Source organism: Talpa europaea, assembly GCF_964194135.1.
Source record: "Talpa europaea genome assembly, chromosome: 4".
Lineage (NCBI taxonomy): Eukaryota > Metazoa > Chordata > Mammalia > Eulipotyphla > Talpidae > Talpa > Talpa europaea.
Window position 1 is genome coordinate 62,178,102 of NC_140070.1, and position 23,260 is coordinate 62,201,361.

At 41.0% G+C, this 23,260-nt stretch overlaps 1 protein-coding gene across 3 annotated transcripts in view; it reads right to left on the bottom strand.

Annotated features, from left to right (window-relative positions):
* Window positions 1–619: 619 nt before the first annotated feature.
* The window catches only part of CLRN1 (clarin 1), a gene marked incomplete at its 3' end in the record, with an annotated part of 55,101 nt that continues 32,460 nt past the window's right edge, over window positions 620–23,260 (bottom strand). Inside the window, exons 2-3 of one of the 3 annotated variants that reach the window (XM_084231895.1) lie at window positions 13,708–13,887; window positions 620–885 (exon numbers count right to left, since the gene is read on the bottom strand). In XM_084231895.1, the coding sequence (XP_084088021.1) occupies window positions 620–885; window positions 13,708–13,887 (446 nt within the window). Of the gene's footprint in view, window positions 921–13,703; window positions 13,932–23,260 lie in introns of all 3 variants that reach the window. The other 2 variants (XM_084231894.1, XM_084231893.1) reach the window with 2 other exon arrangements.

Here is a 23,260-nt window from a genome sequence, read left to right on the forward strand (position 1 = left end):
TATGAAAAAGAAAATGATTTTCCTGACTCCTCAATGGTCCAGTCACAGCAATTCTGTCTATTGAAAGTATTGTGTTATTTTTTTTTTGCATATATTCAAGTTTGCAGATATGCAAGGTATGGCTAAATACTCTGTGATTTAAATGAACTTTTTTAAAAAATGCACCACGCCAATACATTTTATGGACACATTCACTTGATGCCCTATCACATTATGAAAATGATTCCAGTTGTTTTCTGGTGTCTATGGTAACAAATATGTATGTGTATCAGAAATAATATTTGTTTTTACATTGAAATATATTCCACATGCCTTTAGATTCCTTGCTGATGAAGCAGACTTTTTGCATTTGATTATGTGTATGAATTAACACCGTGTCAACTCCTTCACTCCCTGGGTGAAGCAGTTTTGCACCAGATAAAACAACCTTTGGGAGCCTTCCTTCTGCTCCTCTTACTTTCCAATCTGTATGTATTCTTAGGACATAATTTGTAAACATTGCCATGGAGGGTTGAATGCTTTAATTTGTGCATCTAAACTGATGGACAAAATTAGCTATATCCAGGTGACCAAAGCGAGTTCACTCCCATACTTGGGAAATGACAGAAATGTCTGCCTTTCAGTACATTAGATCTGCAGCTGCAGTGGTTGTCTCCGTGTCTTTTGATTTTGCAAAAGGGAACTGAAAACCAGCAAGTCGGATAAGGAGCCCATTCAGGAAATGAACAAAAAAGCAAATGAAAACAACCCAGAATGAGGTGGTGTACTTTTCACTTTGTGTTTTGTAAGAATAAGTCCCCTCTTTATAATTTGCAATTTTTTCTGAGAGATGGTGGATTTTCACTTCAGAGGCGAACAATATCATGACAAGACAGCCACAAGATCCTGTAACAGAAGGCATAATATTTGGGGTCAAATTACTTATTGTAAAAGCCAGGGAAGAGAGTCATGTGCAAATTTAAGCAAGTTTACCATCATCTCTATTTGCATTCTTTGGCAAAAATATATCATTTCAAATTTGTAATCATGAGCCTGATTCCCCAAGCCATGGGTGACAGTGTTTGGATTAGGAGGATGACATCAAGCTGATCTTACTGAGAATTGTTCCTCTTTGCTTGATAAGTAGGTGAACTGCCAGGTATCTTAACAGCATAATGGTGGAACCCGGCCACAGAGCAGCCACTGTTGTGACATGTTCAAGCCATGTGGCTACTCTGTATTTCACAGGCCATGCAGGATAAAGGCCAGTCATACAACCGTCTCATGAAGGGCCCACTGGCTTCCTTCAGAAGTTGACACAGCCTCCACCTCTGCCAGTTCCTCCTGGCCACAGCCACCTGAAGGAGTCGCTGAGCAAACAGAGCCATGGATAGGGTGTGGAGGGTGCATCTGTTCTTGTTTGTAGCAGAACCCAGAAATTTAACAAAGGCATGTGACTGCCTTAAAAAAAGGTTACATTGTTTGACTGAAAGTGACTAGGATATAGAGATAGGAGAGCTGCCTAAAGGTACAGTGAATCCTCTTTGAAGGTCATGGATAGGTTCTTGGAAATTATAATGAAAGAAGGTCTTTGAGCTGTTTAGTTCAGTGTTGACTAGGATTCTTTTTTTTTCTTCAAAGTTATAATAAAATGTCATTATTTGAGGACCAACTATATGCATGTATTAGGGGGCTGCCCTTATCTCTTTCTCCATGCCATGACTGAATCAAGGATGCAATGCCTCAAGCTCCAGCAGACATTTTGAGCCAGGTGGCTTCTAAAGGGAAAATCGCATACAATGGAAAAACAGGAAAGGAGGAACCTGGATCCTAGCTACCCAGAACCACTAGACCAGCCTGGGACTTCAAACTCAGGTTTATTTGTGAGAGAAAAATAAACATCATTTTGGTTGACCCACTAGCCTCATTTTCCCCTTGTTTAGCCCTCTGTACATAATCTAATCTTAATCTGGTGCAGCTGTGGTTGGGCAGAGTCTCTGCTCAGGGATACTCCAGGCCGGAAATTCTGATGAAGCCTCTCCCCTGAGAATGGGGAGTGGGGGGACCCCGGGGAAGTGGTTGGCACAGAGGGCCACAGCAGGTGGCAAAAGGTACAGGGTCAGGAGCAAGGGGGGGGGTGTCGGGGAAGGGGCGGGGTGCAGGACTCCAAGGGCTTCCCCCAGTGATCCTGATTCTTTCACATATTATGTGAAATTAGGCAATTTTAATTTCCAAGTCTCTATTTCTGATCTACAAAATGTGGATAATAGAAATGATGCCGGCTTAACATTTGAAGGAGCAGAACTAACAAAGATACATATGCTTAATTAATAGCTATTCCCACGGTTTTTATGTATTCTATTTTCTTGCAAGTGCTTAGCATACTCTTTTATTTACCCCACCCCCAATGAACGAAATCTGACTGTACCAGATAGGCACCCAAAAGAATGTGTCACAGTGCTTTGTTCCTCCAAATACACTTCCATTAGGTTTATGACTCCTTCAGGAGTGGTAAGTGCATTTTGTTTTTCACTTACAGTTAATTTAAATACCCTGGGAGCGGCAACAAGTGACTTAAGTTCCCATTCATTAATTCACTCAGTCATTTATTCAATTAGACTTATTACATACATGGTGGAAGTTTAAACATTAGAGGAAAGTCATGTGGTATCTACTCTAACAGTATAATCAGGGAGGAAACACAGATAAAGGAACCACAATTCAGCCACAGGGAGATTTAACAGTAAAGGAGGTACAGGGTGCTAATACTGAGAGCGGGCTGCAGCATCAAAGGGAGGCAGGATGTGGGGGAGGGAAAGTGTTCCAGTCAGGAGGAGCTACAGTGAAAATGAGGGTTCCCTTTCCTTTTCCAAAGGCTGGTTGGGATTGGGGTAGAGGTGGAGACTGGATCATGTGGATGGGGATGGAAGTGGGAGTAGGGGTGAAAGGGAAAAGAGGAATCACACGTTTTCTACTGTAGAATTTTGCCTGGGACTGGCCCATCATCGTTATACAGTACACCTGCAAATAATCAAATGATATAATGTTCTTGACCCTTTGCGTCCTGGCAGCCTTGGAAGAGCCCTTGAGAACACTCCTTTGTAAAATTTGTCAACCTGTTTTTGTATTCTGAGCTTAAAACCAGCGCTCTCCCTTAGCAAAACCATATTATTCCTTTATTGTTAGATCCAACAGAAAGACCACAATTCTGCTTTCTCTTTATCTTTTATTTGAAAATTGTAGAGAAAATGCCATTGCTTTTACTTTAAGAGCCTTCTTTGTCTGAATAGATGGTGAGTTGCAGACAGAAATGAAACACTGTATTTCCTGAATGCTTGAAAGGAAAATTCAAGCTTGGTTTCCTTTTCAACTTGTTAAATATTTTAAAGGTCCTACTTTCTTAAGAAGATAGCATTATAGTGAGACTGAATTTCAGATCCCTAAAGTAAAAGCCCCTTGGGTGATGCAAGACTCACAGCCTTTTGCTGTAGCTAATGCTTCAAGATCGTAAGATGCTCAAACAGTGCACACAGGCTGGCAGTTGGGAGGATGGTCTTGGTTTCTGTTGTGAATTCTGAACTTCACCTTGAGATCAACTTTTTCATTTCAGAGTCAGAGCATGGAAACCCCATCTGAGTTTCTGCCAACCCCTCCATGACTGCCCAGAGATGTGAAGGGAAACAACTCCTAGTAAATTTCAATACTTTTGCTGCTCTCTGCAATGGATCTAAAAGAGATTGTTTATCTTTTTTGATTGCTAAGTAATATTCCATTGTGTATATGTACCACATCTTCTTGGGCATTTGGGTTGTTTCCATAGCTTACTTATTGTAAATAGTGCTGTAAATAGTGTAAACAGGGATGCAGGTGCCCTTTTGAATTAATGTTTCAGTGTCCTTTGGGTAAATACCTAAGAGTGGAATGGCTGGATCATATGGAAGCTCTATCTTTAGCAGATTAAGGAACCTCCACACAGCTCTCCATAGTGGTTGGACGAGTTTGCACTCCCACCAGCAGTTCCTCTTTCTCCACATCCTCACCAACATTTGTTGTTGCTAGTTTTTTTTTAATATATGCCATTCTCACTGGTGTAAGATGGTATCTCATTGTAGTTTTGATTTGCATTTCCCTAATTACAAGTGATATTGAACATTCGTGCAATTTGCAGCAACATGGATGGAGCTGGAAGGAATCATGCTCAGAGCAATAAGCCAGAAAGAAAAAGAAAAATACTGGATGGTCTCACTCATAGCAGGAATTTAGAAAACCTAAATAAGGGACCAGGAAAAAGATTAATTATAATAAAGTCAAAATCAAAATCAACAAGCAACTATAAACCAGAGACACACTACAGCGGGGGAGAAGGGAGTAGGATCAAAACAAGGGTGGTGGGAATTGTATGGGGACTATAACCAAGATGAAACCGCATATATTGTGCAAAAATGAAAAATGATGTAAGAAATATATAAAATTAAAAAAAGAGAGTTGTGGGACCAAGGGTAACTACATATGACTTATATAGAGACACAGAAAGAGTTTTTCTCCGTGACCTGCCTGCTAGGGACATAGAGAGAGGCATGAAAGGAATAAAAATGATGGTGGAAAAGGGCTTAGCATGTTTCCACTGTGGTCTGAGACTATAGACAGGGGGATTTCTGCTAAGGGCCCCCCATTTAGACAGCTCTACTCTGTCTTCTGGAGATCTCCCTGCCCACAGGGTGAGGAATCCTCAAGGTCCATGGCTGGGCTCATGTGGAGTCCTTAACCCACCCTAGTCTGTACTCTTGACACTGGGAATTCCCTCCTGAACAGCCCTGAATGCATATCCCGGGAGGCACAGGCATCTTTCCTGGTCCTGCCCTCCCAAGGGTCGACTGTGGCTGATGCTGCAGTCTGGAGGCCTGTGGGTGGCCAAGTCCGCTGTTTCAGGGGCACCACCAGAACACAGATGCACGAGGTGTCTCCACATGTGTGCTGGGTGCCCTTGCCCATGTGTGACAGAACCGAGAGCAGGGAGGGAAGTGGACCACAGGGGCTGGCACTCAAGGGCCACATCCATGTGCAGAATTCCCAGGGCTCCAGAAGTCCAAATCTGAACCTGGTCTTCTAGGTCCTTGTAGAGCGGTGCTTCTGAGGTAGAAAGCTAGAACATGTCTTATTGAATAGCTTATTAGCTTTTAACTTTTAAATCTTTACACATGTAGTAAGTAGGTAGGCTTTCATTCAGACTCTGCCCAAGGTCTCACAAATGTTAGAATTAGGTCTGTAGACTTCCCTCCTCCTTTTCCCAGTTGCCCATGTACACCAAGAACCAAAAATTCAGCTGGAGCCATTTGGACAGATTCTCCACATATCCAACCCTGCTCTATCCACGAGAAAGGTTTGAGTGCACTAGGATTTAGGAAAGCCTGTAAACCCCTGCTCAAGCTACTATTTGGATTATAACCAGACATAGAACCCAGGTTTTATTGCCCAGGTTTTCTTCATGTGTTTGATTTCTCCACCATCTGGCTACTAATGTACTTTTTATTTATTTTTCTTTTAATGATACTGATTGCTGAGTTAATTTCTGATGGAATAGAGTATCTGAATGATGGGGTTGTCACACCATGAAATATCATTTGCAGTGTGCCAGACACCATACGCTCTTGACTCTCTGACAGCCATCTGGGACTGCAGGACCAGGCACCTCTTGCCTCCAGTCCTTACAAAATAGGGTATGCAGTCACAGTCAAGAACAAAACTGCTGCTTCACCCCTAGCTAACCCTGAAGGTGACTATGATTTTGTGGGTGGAACATCCTGCCAAGATCTGTGGGGGTCCAGGGTAGCATGGATTTCAGTATAAATGTGTCCTCAAAGTGGGGGTAAAATCTCTGAAATATTCTCCTATTATAACTAAGGTTGTACTTTGGGAAATAATAAATTAGAATTTCAATTACATTTAAGATAATGGCCAACATTTCCAGAAAGCTAACACATTATCTTTAAATGCTCTTAGAGGTGACAAATATTAGAGGTATACTTCATTTCCTCCATAGAATGATAAATTGATAAGTTCCTTCTTGAAGGAGTCTTGCGAGATGATAAATGAGTTAAGAAGCCACACTTTGCAGGTCTAGGTGCTAATTTCCTGTGAAATTATGCACTCTCACTAGAAAGTCGGTTATTAAAGCTAGGTCACCTGCAAGGATTTCTTCCCCAAATAGAAGTTGTTCTGGCTCCACACTGCTTAGAAACCAATGGGGACCAGCTAGAAAGGGGACAAGTGAAACAAGTAAATACCTAAGAGTAGAGTGTGAGGTCCTGATGGAGAGCAGTTGGTCACTGTGCACTTCCAAAGAGTGGTATGGATAAAGGGACAATACCACTTGGATTCAGCTCTTTCTTTTTGTCTTCTGCAATCTACAGAATGTGCAATCCACATCTAACTTAAGTTTTACAAATGGCATGTTAGTGAGAAGACTGATTTGTACAAAGAAGAAATGCTTTAAAAACATACTCTTTTTCTAATTTGATTTGATTTTTCAAAAAGAATGCCATTTGTTACCAGGAAATAGGAAAATCTACTGGATACTGCCTGCTCCGGGTGCTGATGTACAGCACTGAGCAAAACGGACAGATGTCCCCCTCTTCCTGGAGCATCAATGGTGCAACAGTTGGAGGGAGAGACAATAACGAGATAAGTCATTTCTACAGTTTATCAGTATATGATTTGCACTAAAACAATAAATTAAAAAAAGGGCAGGGGTATGGTCAGGGAAGAGGTGACCTCAAAGATGTAATTTTATTTTTTTTAAAGATTTATTTATTTATGCATACAAGAGCTGGAGTGTAGGCCAGAGGTGTCGGGGGGCGGTGAGAGGATTCACCAGAGACAGAGTGGGGAGCAGAACAGGTGGACTGACTGAAATGCACTGCTGAGGGGAGCAGGGGGAGATACAGGACAGGTCTGCTGCACCATGTGGGTCAGCTCCCTGGCTGCGGATCAGACTTATGCTACAGCGGCTGTGGACAGCTTTGTAGTGCTGGGACTTAACCCCATGCACCACCAGGAGCACCCCAGAGATGTTATTTTATTGCCTTTTAAAGGAAGTCAGGGGAGTGAGGTGAGTATTTGTAAGGAGGAATTGCCGGCATCCAGCCCTGGTGAACAGGGTTGAGAGAGGAATCCAATTGAACCGAGGAAATAATAAAGAAATGACAGACTCAAAATAGCATTTAAGAGAAGTGGGACCCAGAGAATGTAAGGCCTCTCATTCATGCTCAAGCGTCCCCAGTGCCCAGTGCAACTCGTATTTTTGATAAAAGCAGCACCCCTCCCCATCTCAGGTTAGTTACTAGACAATGAAGTATTCTCTAAGCATTTGGCCTTGTCTGGGAACACATTCAACACCTAGGTTCTGGGCCATCAGGGCATTCTGTTTCTTTTTCTAATCTAGTTTGTCCCCTACACATAGATTTACAGACACAAGAAAGAACATCCTGGTCTGTACACGGCCAGTCCTCCCACCTGGGCTGATCAGTTTTTTAGCCATGACCTTGATGTTTTCCTTGTCTCAGCACTGCATGCCTTAGGGGTCTCCAGCAAAGAACATTTTAAGCAGAGATAGTAAGTGCAAAGAAATCAGGTGATATGAATGGAAACAGGAAGAGAAGCAGAGAGGAGTAAGAGATAAAGCTCTGTGTGTGTGATGGGGGGTAAGACATATGTGTGTGTGTGTGTGTGTGTGTGTGTACGGGTGGATGACTGTATATGTCCATGTGTGTCTCTGTGTGTTTCTGGGCTGGGCACATCATTGGGACTTTGAAGGTTCTCATAAGGACTTCAGCTATGACTCTAAATGAAACAGAAGAGAAGACACACCTATGTATTCTGAGTTGGGCAGCCTCTTTGCAACTGCTAGAGTAGGACTGAGCATCTCCTTGCACATGGTTATAGCTAACAAAGTGAGATGAGCCACCTTGACATGTGTGACCAGGAATATAGCCCACTCGCCACACTGCTGCCCCTTCAGCTGTTGCCCTACATCCCAAAACAAGATTTTTTTTCCACATTGCCACCACAGGCTGGCTAATATCCTTTTTTTATTCTGTGGCATCCTTTTTAAGGTCTATGCTGAGAAACTAGAATAATATTTTTCTTGCAGACTTTTCTAACCACATATACTTATCCTTCTTTGAGTTCTATGGCTTTGATGCCTGGATATCTCTATATGTCTTTCTTGGATCATGAACAATAGCTCTTCCATAAGGACTGAATTGGGACCCAGATGCAGGTTGTTTTTACAACAGTTGCAGAATTCTATGTGCTAGACCTATTAGAGGTCAGGGTATTATTAATTCTGAAACTGATACATAAGCATTCTACTTTTTATCAATCTTTATTTTCCTGTTTGTGTTTTGTATATGTCTTTGCTTATTTATGTGGAATGCCATCATTGTAATTATTATAATTAACTAGGCTCATATTAGGAGCATCCCCCTTTAAAGAAAGCCAGTCATTTTATTTGTTTTCCTTATTTGTATATGTGTATGTTTATGTATAACTCATAACATGACACTGTCTGTAAGAGAATTTATAATAAATACAATAGACATAAAGCCCACATTTTGGTGTTTTTTTAAATCACCTTCAAATATTCTGAGTGAATACATTTGATAGCATCATCAAAGAATATTCATAGAATAATACACGATGTTCTACCATTGATTGATGGCAAGTCATCCACTTAGAAGCTCACTTTTGCTTCTGGGTAAGACTTCTCACCAGCAACTAGGAAACTTCTAGCATAAAATGTGTAAAAGCTATACACACATATATCAATGTTTCAACAAGAAACTAGGGGTCCCTTTGTTTTACTCATCCCCCTCTTTTTCTTCTCCTTTGAGTGCAACTCTCTCTCATCCTATATAAACTTTGAGATATCGTTTTTCATGGCTATTTTCCCCATTCTGCCATCCCCAGGCACCCACCTCTTTTTACTTTCATAGGTCACTCACTTTTGACTGTTATTCCTGAGATATCCCTTCCTTGTAGGCTCTGGATTCCCCTGGTCTCCTGGTTTTCCTTCCTCCTCTCTGAACATGCCTCATCAGTATCCTTTGCTGGCTACTCCTCCTCCTCAATCCAGAAATTAACTAAGAGTGTTCTTTAGAGATTGATTCTGGGCCAACTTTTCTCTATCTACATTCTCTCCCTAGATGATCTCAGCCATTTTCATTGATTTAAATAGTATCTATATCCTGACAATTCCTAATTGATGTCCTTTGTCTAGACATCTTCTCTGAGCTCCAGACTCATATATCTGCCTGTCTACTTGAAATCTCCACTTAGATATCTCTGAGGATCTCAAACTAGATATGCCCCAAATAGAACACTTAAGTTCTAGTGCTAAGCTCCTCTCCTCTTTTTTTGCCATAAATTCTAAGCCTGTTCTTCCCTGTCTTATTCATCTTGGTTAATTACATCATTGTCTACTATCTATTCCTTAAACTATCTGCAAAACATTTCAGATCTATTTTCAAAATGTTTTTTGAATCCATTCATCTCTCTCCATCTTCAGTGCAATAGCCTAGTCCTTCACCAGACATCTTTTCAAAGGTAAATCAGCTACCAGACATCTTAAAGACTCTCAAAAGCGTCTCATTGCAATTTGAATCAATTCTAAAAAACTTACTATGGCTTTTGGGGTCTGACATTAATTGGCATCAACCAGCTTTGTAATTTTGGGGGCTTTTTTGCCATTTCCCTCTCACTACCTACCCCCCAGCCATATCAATATTCTTTCAGCCCCTGCAACAATCCAGTCTCTTTCCCTGGAGTTCACACATTCACCTTCTCCTTTCCTGGGGGCGTTCTCTGAGCTCTTTGGTATCTTTAGAACTAAGCTAGTTGGAGTGGCCTCTGATGACTACCACATCGAAGTCCAATTCCCCCTCCCCTTTATTCTCTAGCAGCAGCAGCCTGTGTCTCACCCTTATTACAATAATTGTGATCTTAAATTGTTTAACACTTTGATTTGATGCCCTCCCTGGACTGTAAGTCCCTTGAAAGGGCTGTGTACCTGAGATGTTGTGGTGTCATCAGCACATGTCAGGGTAACTGGCATGGTGGAACTCAGCAGGGTTTGTTGAATAAATGCAATATGTGTACCTGTATCAGTGGTTCTCAACACTGGTCATACGTTAGAACTATCAAAAAGAACTTAAAATGTATCAGTATATCAGTATCAGTGCCCAGACCTCACCTCCAATGTAATCAGTCTTGTATGTGAAGAGAAAACTCTTCAGATGATTCTCATATACATTCTGGGAAGAGAACTGCTGCCCAAAACTAACTATGGGGGTCATTAAGATATTACTAAAATCCAAATTTGGGCAAAAATTTCTCAGATCTAGTTTATAATTGACACAATGAGTAAGCACAAAATAGCTGACTTGCATGGGTTCTGTCAGAAAACTTACAGGAAGAGCACTGAGGAATAAGCCTACCTGGAGACTTTGGCAAATGACAGGGAGATGCCATAACACGATAGTAGGCCCTAAGTATGAGCCACTTGTGGTGACTGAAACTATTGGTGACCTAAACCAAAGGGTTATTCCCTTTTCTTCTCAACCTGGTCTGGCACCACCACATCAGGAAGCCTAAGGAGATGCTCACATTATTGTTACTCTGGGCAGTGTGGAATGTCCTAGGTGTCCAGGAAGGCCTCTTTTCCTTTCCCTTCTCCCCATCTTCATACCTCAGGATGCCAAGTCTAGCTTCTAGCAGGAAGGCAGATAGCTGGAGAATGGCCCTGGAATGATGTCAGCACAAAGAAAAGGGAAAACTGGAGGTGAGAGGAAGAGAAGGGTCTGAGAGGAAGGAGTTTTCTCTATTGATTGAGGAAGTCCACCAGAGCAGAGAATTACAGGAGGAAAATCAGTGCATCAGAGCCGCCAAGGATCTCTAGTGGGATGTGATTCCCACTGGAATTCAAGGACACCCTATACAATTTCTAGCCTCTGAGTGTGTGATTCGCTGGTTCACACTGGGAGTGTGATAAGGGCTGCACAGCCCCCACCCTTTCACATGCAGTGTTTAGAGCTGAGATCTACATGAGCATTACAACTCTAGGCAAACATCTCCCAGACTCCACGGACTTCCATCCCTGTGTATATATATTTTAGGAGACTGAGACAGTCTGTGACTTAAGAGTGACCTGTTACCCCCAACCCAGAAGTCACAAACCATCAGTTCCTCTGCCTCTCAAACATGCAGTTTTTTTAATAAAAAATTATTGAAAATTTTAGAATTAAAAAATAATAATTTGGAGCTTTAAGCAATGGCTGATCTGGGAACGCTAGGCCTTTATCATAGGTGGTACAGATTTGGAGCTGGCTCATGCTATTGCTTTCTCTGCCCCTCTTCCTTCACTTGTTCACAAACCTTTGTTAAGCATCTACTTTTGCAAAAAAGATCAAAGATAAGTAAGATACAGCGTAAGCATAAAGTCTGTTTGTTCCCGCATATATCTGTGTACTCAGTTTTTCTTTACATTAGACTTGGCCAAAGCCTGAGAAAAGAAGCTGGAGTTGGATTAAAGTCTACATTTTCATGATTGTGGTATCTCCCTTGCCAGGTAAATATTTTTTTAAAAAAATTCTACGTTCTCTGAATGATCTTGCTTTTCAAATACTACTAGTTTGCCTCTACATTTGAACCATCAAATAATTTGTCTTCCAAATGGACTGTTCTGAATTTCATTTAGAAGTTAAAGTGCTAGATGCCTATGCCAGGTAATAAGCGGTTACGTCCTGACTTCAAACAGTTCTTCTCTTCCCGTCTTTGTGCTGCTTGGTCAAGACTCTCAGACCGCAGTTCTGCCTTGTCAGCTACTTCCCACTAGGCTCTGCCAATAAAGAGCCCCCAAAAAGGGGGGCGACACTGGGCAGCTGAGAACATTCTTCCCCCTTCTGCTTTGCCACAGGAAGAGCATTTCTCCCACAGACACAGCTAGATTATTCCTAAGAGCTAGATTATTCCTAAGAGCTTTGCACACTTCCAGAACTGCCCCCTGGGGTCCCATAACAGTGCCCTCTCCTCAAGGGCCTGAGTCTCAGAGCCGGGTGGCTCCTGTAACCTCCAGTTCTGGTGACTCCAAGCTCTTCCTTTGGTTCTCTCAGACCTTGGGATGGTAGCTGTTCTCTCAAATTACCATCTTTGAGTTACCTCAGGGTCTCATTTTCATTCTTTTTCAGTCCTGCAACACCTGTATAATCAATTCCCCACAGCCCTACTTTTGAAACTTGAGCTTGCATCAGAATCACCTGGAGGCCTTGTTAAAACTGATTGCAGGGCCCCACTCCCAGAGCTTCTGATGCAGGAGGTCTGGGGTGGAGCCTGGGAATTTGCTCTTCTATCAAATTCCCTGGTGATGCAGATGCTGGGGACCTATTTTTCAGAGGGAACATTATATTCCCTCTGTTAAAATAGTGCGTATTTTGTTTTCCAGCTGACCCCTCATTGATTGAATGACCTTCATTAAAATCGCACACCACTCAGAGTCACCAGTGGGGACTGATATGTTGGGTGGGGAGAAGTAATCCCCAAAACCCATTTCTAACCTGGACTTTCCCATGAGATTGAATCACTATCTTGGCCTGTCTATCCTCATCCTGTGCCTATGCTCTTCCTACTGTGCCCGGATAGCAAAGTGCTTGACCTTCTTTTTTTGATATTTCATCCCACCTGTCTCTGGCTCATGCCCACCCCCTCTATAGGCCTGCTTCTGTGGGGGAGGTAAGAGGGTCAAGGGGCCTAGGGACTGATGGCAATCAAACACAACTACAGAGAAGAGCAAAATAGCCTAAAGGGGCTTTTAAATACATTGTTTACTGCTGCAAGTTGTATTATCTCTCTCTCTCCATGAAATCATTAATAAAATTACTTGCTTTTTGGGAATATGACACCGCAGGGAGTCTTTTTGCAAGTTTGGAGTGGGGTGAAATCAGAGACCTCTCCTCTTACAGAAGAATGACTACATATGAGTTAGTATATTTATTATTTTCTTATTTTTCTCTCTCTCCCTCTAAACTTATCCTAAGCACCATGTGGCACTGCCTGGATTTTACATTATTTCCCATAAGCCCTGGTTACTGAGTAGGAATTATTTGTTAATGAACTAATTCTGGGCTTAGAATTTTCCTTGCCCAGAGACATCTATCACTAGACCACACAATGTACCTACAGACCTGAGTATGGCATCTCATAAGTGGGTGGGACACTGGCCTTTTACTCACTTGGGATGATTTTTATTTATTTTTCTGATTATGAATAAATTAATGCATATTATTGAACATTTAAAAATAATACAAAGTATGAGGAAAAAATGAAAATCATCTATAATTTCACTGTTTAAAGTTTAACCACTCCCAGCAGAATCCTCTTTCCATATATAATATATATAATATGTCATATGCATGTATTTATTCATGCTTATAAAATCTCTTTTATGTTTTTTAACTTACAAGTTAATATAACTTAATACATTATGGTATTATGTATTAACTGAACATATTAATTGAATTCCCTATTGTTGGATATATTTTTTTCCACTTTTTGCTATCATATATAATGGCACAATGAACATCCATGTATCTACAATGTAACTTTCTATTTAGGTGGACCTGTCCCTTAATACATTAAAAAGCACATTTGTTATCATGGGTAGAATTTTGTACTTACCTGAAATGAAGCTCAAAAGATACAAACCTAGTGGACCTTGCAGAGTTTCAAAAGGTTTGCCAAAAGCGTTGTACATGAAGAAGGCTGTCCCCACCATGGTTAAAACAACAAGGATCACAGAGAAGAGTATGACATTGACGTGGATGCTTAGTGGGACGGCTTTGAGCAAATCTGGGAAAACTGAAGATGAAAGAACAATTAGAAGAAATCTTAATAATGGTAGCCTGCAAGCATAATTTTAAAAATTAAATCTTTTTTTGAACTTCAAAAATTACGAAACTCCTTTAGATAAATACATTCTCCCTAATTTATTATTGTGTTTGAAAAATGTAAATTTGTAAAATTGCATTTACAATGGGGTTGTTTCATAGAGGACACTAATAAAAACTAAAAGAGAGGATGGGGAGAAATTTTTCCCCGTCCTTGAGCATATGTAATTTCTTAAATAAACAAGTGCTAGCTTTGTAATCAAAAAGCATACATTTTGGGGCCTCCCTGGTGGCGCAGGCAATTGACCGCCACACTGTGAAGCTGTCTGCAGCCACTGCAGTGCAGGTTTGATCCTGGCCGGCCGGCAAGAATCCCACATGGTGCAGCAGACCTCTCCTGTCTGCCTGCTGCTCCCCTCCACAGTGTATTTCGTCAGTCTGCCTCTTCTGTTCCCTGCTCTGTCTCTGGTAAATCCTCTCACCCTCTCACGCATCTGGCCTGTACCCCGGTTCTTGTATAAAAATAAATACATCTTAAAAAAAAAAGCATACATTTTGATCACCAAAGGTTTAAGGACATTTCCCAGTGGTCATTTTTCTTGTTTTTCTTAAATGATCTTAACTTGCAAGTACATTTTTAGTTTGGGGATATCTAGGGGAGAGCAAACATCAGGAGGCTTTTATATTTTCTTTGCTGCAAAAAAATTATTTCTAACCCACACCAATATTAAAAAATGGGATATTTTCAACTTCAATATTTTGATGTAGCACAAGCTGTGGGAAAATAATTTCTGGTGATACAAGAAATATTTTCCATTTAGAAAACTTACCAGATCTATTTCTAGATTTTGTTTCAGGGCAAGTTTTCCTTGTTTGCAGAAGAAATGAAATACTTTATAAATGTAGGGTTTCTCGTATCTGGCGTGGCATCAGCAGCTGAGCATCAGCAAACCCAGCAAGACCAATGTGGAGAGGTTTAGTTCAGTCTATTTTAGTTTCCCAAACATTTATCAAGTGCTTAGTATCTTTACTGAGCACCTACTATGTACTAGGCATTGTTCTATGTTCTGGAAAAAAGAGGCCTAAGACAAGATAGACAAGAGCCCCATTGTGGAGCTTATAATTTAATGGGTGTCAATAGACAATGAGTAAACAAATACTTGTGATAGCTTATCTCCAAAGATAGCTACATCAATATTTTCCCTCCTTTTACACAAGTCACTTCCCTTTTAGGAGGTAGAATTTATTTCTCAATGCCCTTGAAACTGGGCTAGCCTATGACTGCTCTGACATCTGAATATAGCAGCAGCAGTTTACCATTTCAGACCTAAGTCCAGCCTACAAGAGGACCAGTTATATCATTTTCCTCATTGAGGTTTTGTAACCAGTGGCTGAAGCCAAAAACCATTACAGGTGGTGTTCCCTGGAGGGGGTAGCAGATGTGGATAGACAGTCCCATGGAAAATGTGAACAAAGTATGGCATTTGGGGTGGAGACTCTGATAAGTAACATAAGGGACTGCAAGAAGCAGCCACCCGGGATTTCCATACTTGGGGTGAAGCTTTCAAGCTTGAGTGTTTGGGATTCAGCATTCGGGACTTCAGTGTTTTTGGAATCTTCAGCAATTCCACCCATCTTTAGCTTCAGCTACCTGTTACAGTTTGTGCTACCATTGGAAATTCAGGCCACTCTGCTAGAGAGGGAGGCCACCCAGAGGAGTACCAGCAGTACGTGTCTTGGCTGTCGAGCCCAGAAAAGTCCAGATAACTATACCTCAGCTGCTATTTGAATGCAACTGTATTATGTACCCAATCGATAATTGTTCAGCTGAAATAATAAAATTTTGTTTTATGTTCCTGGGCTATGAGGATGCTATTTTGCAACAATAACAATAAATAATTTTTAGATAGTGATAAAGCTGTGGAGAAATAAAACAGGATAGTGGGATTTTGAGCAAGTGGGTGACTGTGTGGGGTTGGTCAGAAAAAAATGACACCCATAAGAAGGAGGTGTCCTGCAAAGTTCAGCTGGGAAAAGCATCCAGGTAAAAGGAACAAGCCAGTTGAGGCAGTAGCAAGCCAACAAGGTACAGCCTGGTGAGTTGAGGGGGCTATATACTGGGATCAGATCCTTGTACCCACTAAATCCTGATTCAATAACCATGGTAAGGAGTTTGGTTTTTAGTCTAAATGCATTGGTTTAAAGTAGACAAGTAGCACATCTTAATGATGTTAAAAGTGCTCTCTGCTGCTTGTGTTGACAACAATGGGGAGAGGGAGGAGGCAAATGAGAAGCAGGGAGGCCTAGCACAGCAATTTCCAGGGGCGAGGGATAGGGGTCTGGCCTAAGGTAGTAACAGCAGAGGTTGTAAGAGGTAGTAAGAGGTTGTCAAATTTGGAATATATCTTGGAGGTAGAAGACAATGACTTATTGAAAGGAAGGAACCAAATTCCTAGATTTTTTTTGGCCTGAGCAGTTGAATGAATGATGATGCTATTAACTGAGATAGAAAGTGAAAAGAACAGGATTGGGCATGGGGATGGGAAGTGCTATAAAAACTCTGTTTTAATTTTTTTTTCTTTTTTTTAAAAGATTTATTTATTTATGCATACAAGAACTGGAGTACAGGCAGAGGTGAGGGGGTGGGGTGAGAGGATTCACCTGAGACAGAGTGGGGAACAGTACAGGCAGTTTGACTGAAGTACACTGCTGAGGGGAGTAGCAGGCGAGACTGGAGAGGTCTGCTGCACCATGTGGGTTGCTCCCTAGTGGGTATAGAATTCGGGTGCTGCAGTGGCTGTGGAGGGCTCCATAGGTTGTGTCTTAACCCCTTGCGCCACCGGGGAGGCCCCAACAATTTAATTATTTCTCCTAGAAGACTGTAGTTTTACTTTTTAAGTTGAAGTAACAGGTTTATACATCATATAGTTTTCTGGTGTGCATCATACATCAACATTCATATAAACTCACCTCTAGAATTCCACTTTCAGAATTGGCCACTTTTACCCAATTTACACTCTGGCCTTCCCTCTTCCCTTCTGGTAACCACAAACTTGGTCTGATGATCTAAACATTTACTTTTGTCTTATTATTTCATTTGTTTTTTTTCTTTATGTTCCACATCAGTGAAATCATAGTGTTTATCTTTCTTTGGCTAATCTCACTAAGCATAATACCCTCTAGGTCCATCCATGCAGAATTTCATCTGTTTATAATTATAATTCCATGAATAACATTACAGTGTGTGTGTGTGTGTGTGTGTGTGTGTGCGTGCACGCTTGTGTGTATATATATCTTCTTTGTCCAATCTTTTATTTATGGGCACTTAGGTTTCCAATTTCTGGCTATGTAAATAATGCTGTGACGAAAATGGGGTTGCACATATCTCTTTGAATTAGTGGTGTCATATTTTTCAGGTAGCTACCCAGAAATAGGATAACTGAATCACATGGAATTTCTATTTTTAATTTTTTCCAGTTTTCCATAGTGACTGCACTAATTTACATTTCCACTGGCGGTTTACAAAGGTTCCCTTTCCTTTTCAGCCTGTCCAGCACTTGAGTTTTGTCTTTTTTATCATAGCCATTCTCACAGTTATGAGGTGATATCTAATTGTTTTGATCTGCATTTCTCTAATAATGAGATGATGAACATGTTTTCATGTGCCTATTGGCCATCAGCATGTCTTCTATGGAGAAATGTCTAGTCAGATCCTCTGATCATTTTTTAATTACATTGCTTTTTGTTGTTGAATTGTATGATTTTTTTTCACATTTTGGATATTAACCCCTTGTTAGATACATGCAACTATCTTCACCCAATCTCTAGAATGTCTTTTTGCTTTGATGATAGTTTCTTTCACTGTGCAGAAGATTTTAATATGATGTAGTCCCACTTTTTTGCCATTGGAGTGGAATCCCCAGAGACATCTCTTAGGTGTCAAGAGCATATTACCTACGTTGTCTTCTATGAATTTTTTGGTTTCAAGACTTACATGCAAGTTTTTAATCCATTTTGAATTGACTTTTTTGTATGGTATTAAGCAGTGGTCTAATTTCATACTTTGCATGTGGTTGACCACTTTTACCAACACCATTTGTTGAAGAAACTTTTTGCTCCACTGTGTATTGTAAATGAGTTGCCCTTGTATGTGTGTATTGCAAGAGTTCTGTTTTAGATATGTTAAATTTGAGAAGTGTTTTAAGGCCTCTGAGTAGAAATTTCAAATAGGTTTTCTCTATCTGGAGGTCCAGGAAGAAGGTGGGTGTATTTAATAAGGCAGTACTAGGATGAGGCAAGCAAAGTACCTAGGGTGCAAAATCTAAAAAGACAGTCACTCTGGATTCCAGCCCTGCACTTATATAAGCCTGAAGGGGAATGTCACCTTACATTCTATGACTTAATTGCCTCAGTGGCCTCAACCTAAACCTGGCCCTGATGTTTAAAGCCAGGGGAATGGCTATTACCCTTGGAGAATCATTATTAGAGGAGGGCTGAGAAAGAGCCATGGGGCCATAACCCCCCCGAATGATGGGGAGGCCAAGGGAAAAGAATGTCCCAAGGAGTGGAAGTGGTCAGCCTACAAATGCTACACACATTTGTCCAAAAGCCTGTCTCATGGCCAAAACTGTGCAAATGTCCATGGCCACAGTGCTCTATGTCTGGCCACTTGTCAGAAAGTGACCAGAGGAGGGAGTTACATGGGTTCAAAACAAACTCTTCACTGCTGATCAATATAACTAACTACATGCATGGACACATATATAAGACATGCTTAGTACTATTAGCTAGGGATAACCTCCTCACGAGAACTGACAGATAATTTGCATCTTGAGGATAATATCATGTTAGCTAGTGCCTAGAGAAAAGGGGACCAGAGTGTAATGTGGCACGACCTCCCTTGAGGCAGCTGAATGTTCCCTATAAGCATTAAAATGTACTTTCCCTTTAGTTCAGCCCTTGCTTCTAGGAGTTTATCTTACAGATATTTTTGCACATTAATCCAATACAATATTACAAGAATAAGTCGTTGTAGTATCAGTTTTTTTAGTAGCAAAAAGGTAGGAAGTGATTTATATAGCAAGCAGTAGTATATACATACAACGGAATGTTAGTCAATAATTACAAAAAACGAAGCAAATCTGTAAGACTATCTATGGAATGATCATCAAAATGTTAGATGAAAACTCAAACCAAATAAAGAGAAATATGCATCAGTTTGCCACTTGGGGAAATGTCAAAGAGGACTATATACACTAACAGATAATTAAGTACATATCTGATTTAATTCTCGCAACAGCCCTAATGAGCTAGGTACTATTATTAGTCCCACTTACCGGAGGAAAAAAACTGTAGTTCAAAGGTGATGGAGCAAGTCCAAGATGTTTACTAAGTAAGTGACACAGATTTGAACTCAAGTTCTCCCTCTTTACAACCATGTGACAACAGCCTCAGGGACAGACATCCTTGTATCCGCAGAGACTAATTCTGGAAGGACACACACAGTGCTTCTTGGGAGGGAGCCTGGGAGATATTTCATTATGAACTTTCCATACTGTTGGGATTTACTGTTCACGTCCCTGCAAGTATATCTATTCAATAAATATAATACTTTTTTAAATGATAGGATGAATGAAGACATAAAAATTCCTATGCCTGTTCTAGATTAAAAGAAACTTGAGACTTATTAACCAAATGCAACATATGGGTATTGCTTGTGGATATGCTTTGTGAGTTGACTAAAGCATTTATAAGAGACATTTTTGAAATAACTAGGGAAAATAATATCTAATATTAACTACTATTGATTTTGTTGTTATGGTGATGGTATTGTGGCTATGTATTTAAAAGTTCTTAACAATTAGGAAGGATATGAGTGGATGGATAGATAGGTCAGTGGGTAAGAAACAAAATTTTAAAATTCCCCAGCTCTGTTTGAAAGAATGGAGTAATGACAAAGTGGGTATAAAAGTTCACAAGTGTAAAACCTCTGTTGTCAGTGACCACGTGGCCCTCTCTGTTTCTGGGGAAACACTCATGAATCAGCTGATCTTATACGAAGCTTGCCGGCCCTAGAGAGCTTCCAACTGCTGAGACAGCTCAACTAATCTAACCTGCTCTTTGTGCACTTGGTCTGCCTTTGCCTTGGTTATTATTAGCATTCATCAAAAAACGTTTTTCCACTTATCTTCCCACCTGCAAAAGAGATGGCAACCCCATCTTTAAAAGGGTAGGTGGATAAAACCTGCCTGAATAGGAGGAGGCTTGTTACCAAATTGAAACACATACAGAAAGAATTTGTACCGGTTTGCCTCTGGAAATAAATAAATTGTCATGTGGAACATTTTAACTTTTTTAAAAAAGATTTGTTTATTTATATAAGAACCAGGATACAGGCCAGATGCGTGGGAGGGTGAGAGGATTCACCAGAACAGAGCAGGCAGAATGACCGAAATACACTGCTGTGGGGAGCAGTGGGCGAGAAGGAAGAGGTCTGCCATGCCATGTGGGATTCTCGCTGCAGAGGTTGCAGACAGCTTCACAGTGCGGCGCTCAACCGCCTGCGCCACTAGGGAGGACTGGAACATTTTAACTCTTAAGTCTCTTAAAATTACTATTTTTGTACGAAGTTGTCCAGCAGAATAGTAATCTATATATCATACTTACATTTTATCAAGTTTCTTTTTCTAGTGTAAGTTCTCTGCACCTGTAGTGCTCAGTCAGAACTCTGGTGACAACTCTCCCTTTTCCAACTGTAGTGGCGGGATGGGCCACTGAGCAGGTTTTCTATGATCTGAGCAGACTGGATGAGTAAAGGAGGAGTCCTGGAGCCCTCAGTGGCTTTCTCAGGCTTTTACTGAGCTTTTTACATATAGCACAGCAACCAGGTACACGGCACGCAGGGGTGCCAGGGGGCCAAGGAGGCCATAAGGCCTCCTTAGGCCCCTGGCTGGGTTCTCTGGCCTTCTCTTCTCCCCTCTCTCTCTCTTGCCTCTCTCCTGCCTCTGCTTCTCTTGGCAAGTAACTGGTTACGCCAGCCATGGCCCACAGAAGTAAACAATACAACTATAACAATGTAACAAATGCAGGTGCCCCATCAGGCAGGGCAATCCTAATGGTGTAGAGCAGAAAAGCCTGAAAATCACTTACCCTACACAAACAAACACTAATATCAATTTTCCTTGGCTGAAGCATGAGCCAAGCATTCAAACAAATATTGGGCGGTGTCACTGCAATGATGTTGGATATTATGTAGCTATGTGACACACTTTTTTGGTCTTTCTGTTCTTTTAGGTTTAGGATAACAACACATAGAAAAGACTTAAACATTTTGATCTGTGGAGGGGCTGTCATTAATCCAACAAGTGCCTCTGGCCTCCAGCAATTACTTGATTAGCTGCTGACAAATGAAGGAGAGTTACTGATTAAAGTTGGCAGCTGATGCCACATTAGTTGCACAGGAATGACCTGAGTTTTCAGAATTGGTCTCTCTTCTCTTTCATTCTTGTATCTCTGATTTTTTCCAATCCCTCTATGAGCCAATTTATTGAACTAGGTCTCTTCATCCTTAAATTACCCCAAAACCTTAATTGTGCTTTTCTTGCTATTATTTCATTATCAAATTTCTTCAAAGAACAATATACAAGTAATAATAATAAGAGTAAAAAGTAACCACCAATACCTGTATAGCACTTTCTATTTTAGGTACTTCACGCATATTACATAAATCAATATGTTAAATTCTTACATTATAGGGTGGTGTGAATATTTAAAAAAAAAAAAACTGTGGCGCAGAGAAGTTAAGTAACTTCACAGTGGCATTGCTGGAAGAAGGGAAATGAGAAAATCAGGCTAGTTTTTGTAATTCACGCACCAGTCAGCCTGTACCTTGAAATGCTATTTTCTGCCATTCCTTCTCTAGATGGGCCTTATATTTGCAACACTGTATCATTTGTGTGGCTATGGGCACTTAACAGTGTAGAGGGGACTGGGCAGTGGAATTGCTGTTCTGCCTCTCTCATTGTTGAAGTCTCTGTTGCTCTGCCTGTCTGTGTATATCTGGCACCCCTAGCTCAGCATTAAAGGCCTGCAAAATCCACTAAATGTCCCAAATTTTCTTTTCATCTGTGGGAACTGACAATGAATCTACCTGCCTGGGAGGGTTGCACAGCACTGTCCTTGATTTGACTTTTTCCCTCCATTTTTAGTATTAAAGTAAAATTAACAAAGTAAAAAATTTCCCCCTTTTGAGCGTATAGTTCTGAGTTTTGACATAAAGTCATGTAACCACCACCACAATCGAGATACAGAACAATCCCACCATTCCAAAGACGTCCCCTTGACAATCAACTCCTATCCATTGTCACCACAACTGCATTTTTAAGAAACTGCCCAGTGCTCTCCAAAGTGACTGTACCATTTCACCTTCCCACCAGAAATGTGTAAGAGTCAGCTGTTCCAAGTCCTTGCCAGCACTTGGTAGCTTTTTAAAATTGTCATCATTTAAACTCTCCTACATTGCTGGTGGGAGTGCAAACTAGTCCAACCACTATGGAAAGCAGTCTGAAGTTTCCTCAGTCTACTAAAAATGGAGCTATCATATGACCTGGCAATTCCACTCCTAGGGATCTACCCAAAGGACACAAAAACATTGATTCAAAAGAACACCTGTACCTCTATGCTTACTGCAGCACTATTTACTATAGGTAAAACCTGGAAACAACCCAAATGCCCAAAAATAGATGACTGGATCAAGAAGATGTGGCATATATACACAATGGACTATTATTCAGCAATCAAAAAAGATAAACTCCTGCCATTCACAGCAACGTGGATGGAACTAGAAAGAATTATGCTCAATGAAATAAGCCAGAAGGAAAAAGCAGGAATATAGGGGAACCAAATAAGACATCAGTGTAAACAAAATAATAACAGTACAAAACACAACAAAGCAAAAACAGACAATTACAAATCAGAGACTAGTGGCAGGATGGCCACTGAGCAGGTTATCTATGACCCGGCAGACTGGTAAAGCAGAGTCTTAGAGCCCTCAGTGGCTTTCTCGGGCTTTTATTGAGCTTTACATGCATCGCAGCAACCAGGTTCCTGGCAGGCAGGAGTGCCAGGGGGCCAGGAGGCCATGAGGCCTCCAAGCTCCCCTGCAAGTCTTCACTCTGGGCTTCTCTGGTTTCTTTCACCCCTTCTCCCTCCGCCTCTCTCCTTTTGCTTCTCATGGTGACTATCTCAATACCCCTCCCATGACCCACAGAAGTAATTAAGATAGTTTGCAACAATGTGACAACTACATGTGCCCTATCAGACAGGGCAATCCTAATGGTGGGAGG